The following is a 9,615-nucleotide window of genomic DNA, read 5'->3' as shown; positions in this document are numbered from 1 at the left end:
TATCACGTGTGAACAATAAATGTCATTAGATGTAGTTTTTTAAGTATGTTCAATAACATTTTAATGTAAGGATAAGGTAAGACGTGCCATATAGAAGACATCACAGTTAATAATAATATTTCCCTGTACATTACTAGCACCTCGCCCACCCTTTAAGGTAATATTTTTTTCAAAACTTGTTAACGACCAGCAATAATTTTCACAGTAAATCACTTTTTAATTTTTTTTTAAATTAATTAAATTTATATTTGCGTTTAATTAAAAAAAATTAAATATATGAGGTCTATTATTCAAATTGTTTACCACATTTGGTAATAGAATTTAACTTTTTTTTTTTTTTTTAATTCATAAAGTTAGTCAAGCTGTGTTTTATATTCAATATGTTAATAATACTATAAATTCTATATATTTTATTTAAAAGTAATATTTAACTATCCATTTCTCTGACTTATGGGTGGATCGGAGCCGAATGATAATATACCTACTAACTGTTGTAGACATTGGTGTTCCTGCTGGTTTTTATATGTATGTGGTCTTCAGGAAAAAAACATTTTTCAGTCGAGTCTGCAACCACGAAAGAGCATTTTCATGTCTCGATGAAGTACCGATTACATTTTTTAAAAAGAAGATGATAAGGGGCCACCAAAGGGGAATGTAGAGGGAAGAAAATATACAGCGTGATAAATATCAAGAATTTTCTTGGTTGAAAACCAGCCTATGATACAAAATCATATTAAACAAAAATACTTGTCTGTAAAACAAATGAATTCTCTGCTCGTTTCTCGTCAGAAAATAAGAATTTTGTGTATAATCAAAAACGTTTCAAAATTGTACACAATGCACAATGACAACGTGTACAAGTTGCTGGCAAGATACACAAAATCATTGTATTGAACACTATAGATAAACAGATAAGAAGTACTTAATTAGGTTAAAAACTCACAAAAAAATTCACAAATTAATTATAACAAAAATTCACACCGTTCAAAAAATATGTACATTTTTTTCAACCATAAAATTTGAAACTTAAAAATTGTGTATAGTAAGTAGAAATAGTAGACATTTGTACAAAATAATGTGTACACAGAGTAAGATAAATTTATGGTAAAAAACTAAAAAAATGGAATTTGTATGAACAGGTGTAGTTGACTAAAGCTGAAAAATAAAATTATTTACTTATGCTATTGATACAATTCAATACGTATAAAGCCTAAGGCTACCATTTACCGTCTCACGAGTACAACAGGTTAGTATATACCACCATATCATACGAAATAATTGTATTTTACTTAAGTGTAATTAAAAATATTAAAAAGGAACAATGATTGCCAACATTTGTGCATTTTTATTATGTTGTTTTGCTATAACATCAATTATAAAAACAATCGAATCAGCAGGCAACCAGGTAAGCATTTATTTTAAACTATATTATTCTGTAAAATAATTTCGATCTTATATTTTGCGGTAGACAGCAGTTGTATAATGTACAAATTATTCCTTGGGTTAAAATTTGTTTAAATAATGAAAACCTACAATAAATATAATATATATATATATACTATGTTATTTTATTAAAATATACATATTACTTAGTATATTTAATTTATAGTTATACAAATAAGATGTTTCTGTTAATTTGGAATCATAATAGTACATTTCCAGACAATTTATTAAAACTATCTATATTTAACAGCTGCGCTATACTGAAATTAGGTTTCTGTTATTTTGAAGCAAAATAAATCATGGATTATTATATTTTTAGACTTAATTTTCTGTAATTTTAAAAAGATATATCTTTATTTCAGATAACTCCTATACGATTTGTCGCCCAAGTATCTAATGAACACTATGGACGTACCGTAAACAAATTGAAAACATTTAAAAAACATCCAATTGACATTACATCCACAGACTTGAGATTTCTGTCAACAAGGGTTTGTGGCACTTATAAAGATTACCAATCAAAATTGAAAAGCCGGGATAAATTAGAGAAAAAAGCTCAAGACATCAAATGTAGCTTTTGTGTATTTGCAAAATCAAACGTATTGTACTTGAAAAGCTTAGTTCGGAAGATGAAGGGAGGTGAGCTTTCCGTTGAAGACGAGACGACTGTAAAACGTCTTGAAGAGGAAGCCAAAATTATACTTAGGTTATTAATGTTGTCAGATTTGGTGACGGGCAAATGGCTTTGGATTTATTTGTTGAAAATCGTCGCCATCAGTCATTGCGAAAACGACAACGAGCCTTTCATCGATGGAGACCCGTTCGAAGACGGCCAACTGCAAACCGGCGTTTCAGAATTCATCAAATATTGCAAAGCTAAAGAATACCTTCCTCTGGCCAAAACGGAAGCGGATTTGATTTGGCAAAACCCGAATATATCCAAAAACATGTTTCACGTTCTACGCGAATCCGGAAACATTTCGGATGTTTTAGATGGCCGTGTTTTAGTGTCGATAGAATTTTTATATCTAAAACCATTTTGGGACGACGACCAATTATTGTTCAAACAAATAACACTGGTCGATGTCGATTGGAGTAAGGCGAAACAACGACACCAAGACGAGGTGGCTATTACCAGAGAATTTTTGGAAAAACGCACTTGGATAAACAAACCGTACGATCGCCTCGACCACCAGCACTTGTTGGTCAAAATTCTCGATGCCAGATTTTATTGTTACCTTTCGGTTGTACTGTATATTTTTGAACAACAATTAACCATACTCGACCGGCCGACGTTGAAACGCATCAAAGATGTTGTATACAACTTCATCCAAGACCTGTTGAGTTTGACGGCGTTCAAAGATGAATTTCTCGTGCTTAGTATATCAGAATTGCAGTTTGCAAAGGTCATCGACATCGGAGATATACAACAAATTTTAGCAAGAGTGACGGCCAAGGCCAATGAGCTGCTGAACGATTTAAACGGCACTCAGGCAAATGAAATCCATTGGCTCATTTTCAACGTTACCGAAGCCCAACTGTCTGCCTACGATTTCATAATAGGAGTCGTTCAGAATTTCAGAGACTATTTTAAAGAATTAACTGACTTCTGCTTGCCGTTCGAATATAAAGTGATTTTGCATTTTATGGATGTAGTTAAGATTTCGACTGCTCGATACGTTTAATTTCCACTTGATAACCCAGTGTACATAAATCAAGTTAGAGCATACCAAATAGAATTGCAATACTTAATGACAAGCGTCGTCGAATAAATTTAGAAAGTTAAATTACTTACTTATAATATTTAAACGATTTAGCATAATTACAACTATGCTGTTACTGTATAATGTTTTCGAAAGCAATAAGCATAATTAGGTTTGTATTAACTATGTGTTGTACATGAAATATTTCATTTTATTATATATATTTATAGTATATTTAAAATAATAAAAACAATATAAACACAATATTTATAAACTGTCACCTAATAAATATGAAAAATGTAATTAAATATAAACAAACTATTTATTTAGAAACTATTTTTATATTCTAGAAGTTTCACATAACGACAACCTTAAGAAACCGTACGATGTGTATACCTGTGCAGGTGGGTACACAACATTTCATCTGTTGTAAAATATGCTCTCATAACTCTTAGTCTTTGATAACTAGTGCCCCCCTTTAAAAAAATACTGTTTTCAAGTAGAGCTTAGACTTGCCCCCCTTAAAATACAGTCTTTCTGTCTACTATATTTAGCTTGGCGTTCTCCGTCTGGCAACTCTGTAGGTATAGTAGACCCACATATTTATTATTATTATCTTCACGGGCTATATACCTGAGGCATTAAGGTGGGCGTATGTGGTGCATAACAGTTTGTGTGTATTTATATTTCCGGCCAATGAACTACCGTAATATTATCCAGAAAATTGTGTGTACAGGGTGATCCATTTAACGTAAGACACTCATTTTCCTTGAAAACGTACACTACAACTTTTTAGTTTTTCTTTTTGGGACATATTGTAGCCTTTGTCATTTAAATTAAAATTCTTACTTCTTGAATTTGATCTTAAACTGTGATTATTTTTTGTCAGACTATTACGGTAATTTCTACAGAAAAAATTACAATTTTTTTCTATCAAAATAGTTTTGCCCGGATCACAATCAAAAAGTTGCAAAGTTACATTATTTTCACAGAAAACGTGAGAAAGCTTTATTTGTATTTAATCGTTTTGAAATTATCGATAATTCTAATTTAAACATTTTTTTTAAAAAAACCTAAACTTTAAGTATTTATAAAAATGAATGGCAAACGCATACTCGAAACTTTAAAATACACAAATTATCAAGTATTTAAATACAAAAATACTATATTGAAAATTTAAAAAAAAAAAAAAAGAATGCTTATACTAAATCGTTCTTTCACTACTTAGATTTGGGTTAGCCCATGTAAAATCGATTTTTGGAAATTTCTATTTAAAAATCTCCCTGTTGGAACGGAAATGTTTTCTCATGTCTGTTACAAAATATTGTTTTAAACAATTCTTTTTTTGTCTTAAATTGATATATTGAGTGCAATGAGCGATAAACGGATCACCCTGTGTATAACAGTGTATACTATTTAATACTGTTATATTATTACTATGTAGAGGATGTCGCTGGAGAAACGGAATATATTTAAGACAACCGAATAGGGTGTCTTTACACAGCCGGTATCGCTCAGTTAATTATAGAACGTCTTTATGTGACTGTATTAGGGACTGTGCACGTGTGTGTGTGTGTGTGCATAATGTACACATACTATATTATACTAGAATGAGATACAAATATCTATATTTATATATATGTGTGTTACTATGATGTGTACCGTGTGTAGTCCTCTCTGGAAACAGACCGTCCAGTGTGTGCGGCAAAGGTGTTGGGTGCACAGCGAATTGGCGCCACGGTCCGTCGAGAAAAGATATATAAAAACTATAAAACAATCAAGTAGAATAAATATCGTCCACAATAGTGTTTTCATATTATAGTGCTAAAATAATATAGTCATAATATACCTATAGTTAACGCGTCCGTCACGTTAAATATTATTGTATATATTTCATATACCTACCAGACCAACGTCTTGGCTCTTTTTTTTTCTTACAATACAAGATGATATATTAAAATGATAGTCTTCTCTGCGGAGTACGTGCCCGAAATCAAATGGAACGTCACCGAGGTGAGTACGATTAGCGGTTTATGTTTTTCGGCTAATAGGAATATCGATGGCGGGAAAAAATGGTTGACTTTCGGTATTGTAAACTAAATCAGAAGGGGACGGGGGTTGTAAACCTTTGGTTAGAACCATGAAGGCAACCGTCGCACCTTTAGCTGACCTTAAACAGTTTTTTTAATTTCGGGTATTTCTTAGGAGATAGTGAGAAATATGAATAGTTTATTATCAGTTGAGTACGAAACGTGTTTGTTTAGCTAATTATCAGGAATAAGTGATATTTAAAAATACATAGCTATAAATTTTGTACTTGATACTGGTTAAAGAAATGTGTTATAGTTTTTACTAAGTATAATGAATATTAAAAAAATACATTTTTCATCAAATTGATAGTCTTAACCGAACTTTTACACACACAATAATTACTTAAAAAAGTGTTTTAATTTATGTATTTTCAAAATTATTATTTTTTAAATAATCCATATTTTTTCTGGTATTGTGTATACTTGGTCTGTTTGTAGTTTTTATTCGATCGAGTCATAGAAAATGTCAAGTTTAAATTGGACAGAAAGCTTAATAGTACAATTAAATTTTTGGCGAACTTACTAGGCCGAAAAAAATGATTTCACATTAACTCTTTTCAAAGGATGGCGTATCTGTAATGAAGTACTTTAAAAACTTTTGAAAATATACTACCACCTTATGTTTAAGTAAATAATGTGGACTATATTTAACGTTTAAAAATAAGACATTTGCCATTGTTTTTTAGCCTATCTACGGCGACGGCGAAGACGTTAAAAATAAATTACATAGAGAAGCGCCGAAATTGCATAAGGAAAAACCGACAAAGGCAAGTATACCCACCCTAGTAGTTGTGGTCTTTTTTTTAAAAAAGAATGCAAGTAGATAAATAATAACGAAAAAAACTTAGTTTGCTCGACAAATTATTTAACCATAAGATAAGTTTTTATTTTTTAGCATTACGAATCCGCAATACTAAATATTATGATGTTATAAAACTGTTTTCTTTTGAAAATATAAATTTGTCTTTAAAATTAATCTTTCTGTTAAGTCTGTAAAGCTATTATTAGGTATCTGTTTTAATTTTTACTCAAAATAAGAATGCAATACTCATTTGGATAATTTAACTAGCCGTTTAACAGTTTTCATGTTTACGAACACGTATTTTATTGTTTTTTCTTTCTTTAATAACTTTCAATCAAATTATGTGTAAATTATTCAGAAATATAAAAGCAGTCATTATTTTTGAGAGTATTTCTACTAAATTAAATTTAAAAAAAGTGTGTAAAAAAAATAATAAATATGGTTTGTACGTACCACTCTAATATGTTGATCTAAAACTTTAGTGCACCTAAGTTCAAAAATACTGTTTTCTTTTGACGTTATTTGTTTAATATTACTTGTATTATAAATAATAATTATTATTATAAATATCTTATAAAGATACAAGTACAAATATTACTCAAATTACGTTAAACAGTGAACACAAGTATACTTTTTAAAAACGTTAACTCACACTCAAACATGTAAAAAAACAAAAACATATGTAAACACATGTATGTTCATTACACGTGTTTTAAGTATAATCGAATAAACATGTAATAGGAACCTCTAAAATAGAAAATAGTTACAATTTGTATTAACAAACGTGGTAAAATAAAATTGAAAAATTTACTTTAAATACAAAAAAAAAGATTTACATTTTTTTTTTTTTTACAATTTAACTCCATGGAAAAACCTCTAACTACCGTTTACCGTCTTGTGAGTATAATACTAACCTATTAATTACACCACATCATACTAAATACTTGTATTTTACTATAGTATACTGTATAGTCAAAAATATAAAAAAACAACAATGATTACACATTTGTACATTTTTGTTATGTTGTTTTTCTATAACGTTAAATATAAAAATCATATAACCAGTAGGTAACCACCGGGTAAGCCTTTATTTTGAAATATATTTTTTTCTTTGAAATAATTTTGATTTCATATTTTACGGTAGAAAGCAGTTGTATAATGTACAAATTATTCCTTAGCTTTCATTTTTTTAAGTAATGAAAACCTATAAAATATATAAATATACCATGTTATTTTATTAAAATACACATGCAACTTGGTATATTTATTTTATGGTTGTTCAAATAAGATGTTTCTATTAATTTTAAGTCAAAATAGTACATTTTCAGAAAATATAATCAAAATAAACTGTATTCAATAACTGCGTCATACTGAAATTAAGTTTCTGTTATTTTAAGGAAAATATATTATTGGTATTAAATTGCTAGTCAAATCACTTTTTTTAACAGTTAAATATTTACAATTAATATAGTAAACAATATATCCCACTTTTTTTAGAATTATGTATACATATTTTTATTTTAGGTTAGTCCTATAGAATATTTCTATCCGTTATGAAATTGTTTTGAATATGTTTTTATACTTGAAGTAAAAAAGAAAAAGTTTATTATTGATATAGATACTACTTTTTTAACAGGAGCTGACATTTATTTCAGTTGTTACAGATGCAGATTTTTATAAAAATAAAAATGATCCATAAAGTTTTCAGAGGAAAATTACTACTAAATATTATTTGGTAACGAGTGAAGAAATTAAAAATAAAATAAAACTAATTTTCCCATAACTTCGTATTTTTGTATAAACTGCTCTTCAATTGTGTTTATTTAGAAGGCTGGTAAAAAATTAAAACAAAATTGTTCCAATATATTTTCATAATATTTTTACTAATAACAGGGAACAACTGATAATAAAGCACTCTTTTTTAATCATCTTAAAATATAATTTAATTTGACCTATTTAAAAGCTAGCTGCATAATGGTATGGCCAAACAATTTTTAAAATTTTAATTTGTTTTCACTACTTTACAATGTTATTAAATATTTCTCACTCGAACCACTCGAGATACGAGGCATGTCCATAGCAAGGTGCTAATTGAAAAACCAAGAATGTTCTGGCCACCTCTCTCTCTCCCCTCCCTTCATTGCGGTTTTGATTATAGAAAATAGAAGATTTATAATTAATATTTATGTTAAAATATTGTGTTACAGGCCACGGACCGTACAGGCTCGGCTGGCTGTCGATTGATCACAGAGTACATAATAAAATCTATCGATCAAATGGTAAGACGGTATTATTAAATCGGTATAATATTTCCTCTAAGTATTATAGTAGGGCTGATAACAAACTGACTTGAGCAAGGATTAATAGTTATGAAGAATAAGTTAAATATAAGTGACTGCACAAAAAAATTCCTATTTAAAAAAGAAAGTACATAATATATATATTATAGACGTTTATCATCATAAACCGTTATACCATAGTCAAGGGTTCAAATTTAATATAGGGAAAACTGACTAAGAAAAAAAACCCAGAATGAAGAACCCCTTAACAATTTCATTTCATATTTAATTGAAAATAACATCCATTATTATATTTTTAAAATAAACTATTCTGCGGGAATTCCCGAAGATTTTCCATGATAATTTATTTAACACTATAACATTTCGGTCTAGTTAAACGCCACTCAAGCCATTCGCATTTTTACCAAAATATAAATTGTAAATACTGAGACAAAGAGTTATACACATGTTGTCTAACTCATAAATTGAAAAACAAAAATCTCGAGTACATTAATGTGTTATAATGTTTTTAACAGAGTTATTGAGTTAAAAAACAAAATATTAAGTTTTTGTTCAATATTTTAAACATGAGGATAACAATGACTGTGGTCACTATATCAGCCATGTTTTAATATGAATTTGTGGTTTACTTAAGAATCATTTATTTATGTTTTCCACTCACAGATAGAACACAACCAAATGTGTTTTGCCATCCTCGAAAAACGGACCCGCCAACAAGACCTCGAAATACAAGTACTGACAAACATCTTGCGAAACTTGTACGGCGACGGCAAATGTCCTAGGTCATCTTGACAACCCAATTCCTAAAATACAATTACTTTTATTGTTATCATCTTTTTGTTGAAAAAAAAACCCCTTAATGTCAAAAAGCAGTTATTTTTAACTATTGAATTGCCTTTTTTTGTCTGTCATTACGTAATTGAAATCTAACCTGTTAATCCATACAATGTTTGGTATGTTTAACAAACACTGCTAAAATAGTTGGTCGTTGTAGTCTTTCTTAACTATTGACCATTTACTCTTAACTTTAGAGGCTGAAATAGTTGTGGAACGATATTGTAGAATATAATCCAACTTCAACAATAAATAATAAAAAAACACAATCTAATTTTAGTATTTATTAATAAATTAATGAATTAATGTATTCGATATTAAAAGTCTGCCAGAAAAAGAATTAAAAAATTCCATCGAATACAATCAGAATAATAAAACAAATACAATTTGTCTTTTACTATTCTAAAATAAAATTATCATTTACATATGACTTAATTTGCATA

At 28.9% G+C, this 9,615-nt stretch overlaps 2 protein-coding genes across 2 annotated transcripts; both read left to right on the top strand.

Annotated features, from left to right (window-relative positions):
- Positions 1 to 1,230: 1,230 nt before the first annotated feature.
- On the top strand, positions 1,231 to 3,401 carry LOC126836755 (uncharacterized). The gene is made up of 2 exons (XM_050570380.1): positions 1,231 to 1,405; positions 1,806 to 3,401. The coding sequence occupies exons 1-2, from the start codon at positions 1,322 to 1,324 to the stop codon at positions 3,126 to 3,128; spliced, it is 1,407 nt and encodes a 468-aa protein (XP_050426337.1). The 5' UTR covers positions 1,231 to 1,321; the 3' UTR covers positions 3,129 to 3,401.
- A 1,350-nt stretch (positions 3,402 to 4,751) lies between these two features.
- Positions 4,752 to 9,458, top strand: LOC126836795 (uncharacterized). The gene is made up of 4 exons (XM_050570437.1): positions 4,752 to 5,159; positions 5,923 to 6,003; positions 8,246 to 8,317; positions 9,002 to 9,458. The coding sequence occupies exons 1-4, from the start codon at positions 5,106 to 5,108 to the stop codon at positions 9,128 to 9,130; spliced, it is 336 nt and encodes a 111-aa protein (XP_050426394.1). The 5' UTR covers positions 4,752 to 5,105; the 3' UTR covers positions 9,131 to 9,458.
- Positions 9,459 to 9,615: the final 157 nt, after the last annotated feature.

The sequence above is a fragment of the Adelges cooleyi genome, unplaced genomic scaffold, assembly GCF_023614345.1.
Source record: "Adelges cooleyi isolate 19-005CV unplaced genomic scaffold, UGA_ACOO_1.1 ACOO_flye_CR_arks_rails_tigmint_CR_PRNA_247, whole genome shotgun sequence".
Classification (NCBI taxonomy): domain Eukaryota; kingdom Metazoa; phylum Arthropoda; class Insecta; order Hemiptera; family Adelgidae; genus Adelges; species Adelges cooleyi.
This window is presented reverse-complemented; position numbering and strand designations above follow the sequence as displayed.

What these genes read in the sequence shown, in the direction of transcription:
- LOC126836755 (XM_050570380.1), top strand. Translation starts at nt 1,322, where the DNA reads ATGATTGCCAACATTTGTGCATTTTTATTATGTTGTTTTGCTATAACA. An exon ending in TCGAATCAGCAGGCAACCAG is followed by an intron (nt 1,406 to 1,805) that starts GTAAGCATTTAT and finishes TCTTTATTTCAG; the next exon opens with ATAACTCCTATACGATTTGT.
- LOC126836795 (XM_050570437.1), top strand. Translation starts at nt 5,106, where the DNA reads ATGATAGTCTTCTCTGCGGAGTACGTGCCCGAAATCAAATGGAACGTC. An exon ending in TCAAATGGAACGTCACCGAG is followed by an intron (nt 5,160 to 5,922) that starts GTGAGTACGATT and finishes ATTGTTTTTTAG; the next exon opens with CCTATCTACGGCGACGGCGA. An exon ending in TAAAATCTATCGATCAAATG is followed by an intron (nt 8,318 to 9,001) that starts GTAAGACGGTAT and finishes TTCCACTCACAG; the next exon opens with ATAGAACACAACCAAATGTG.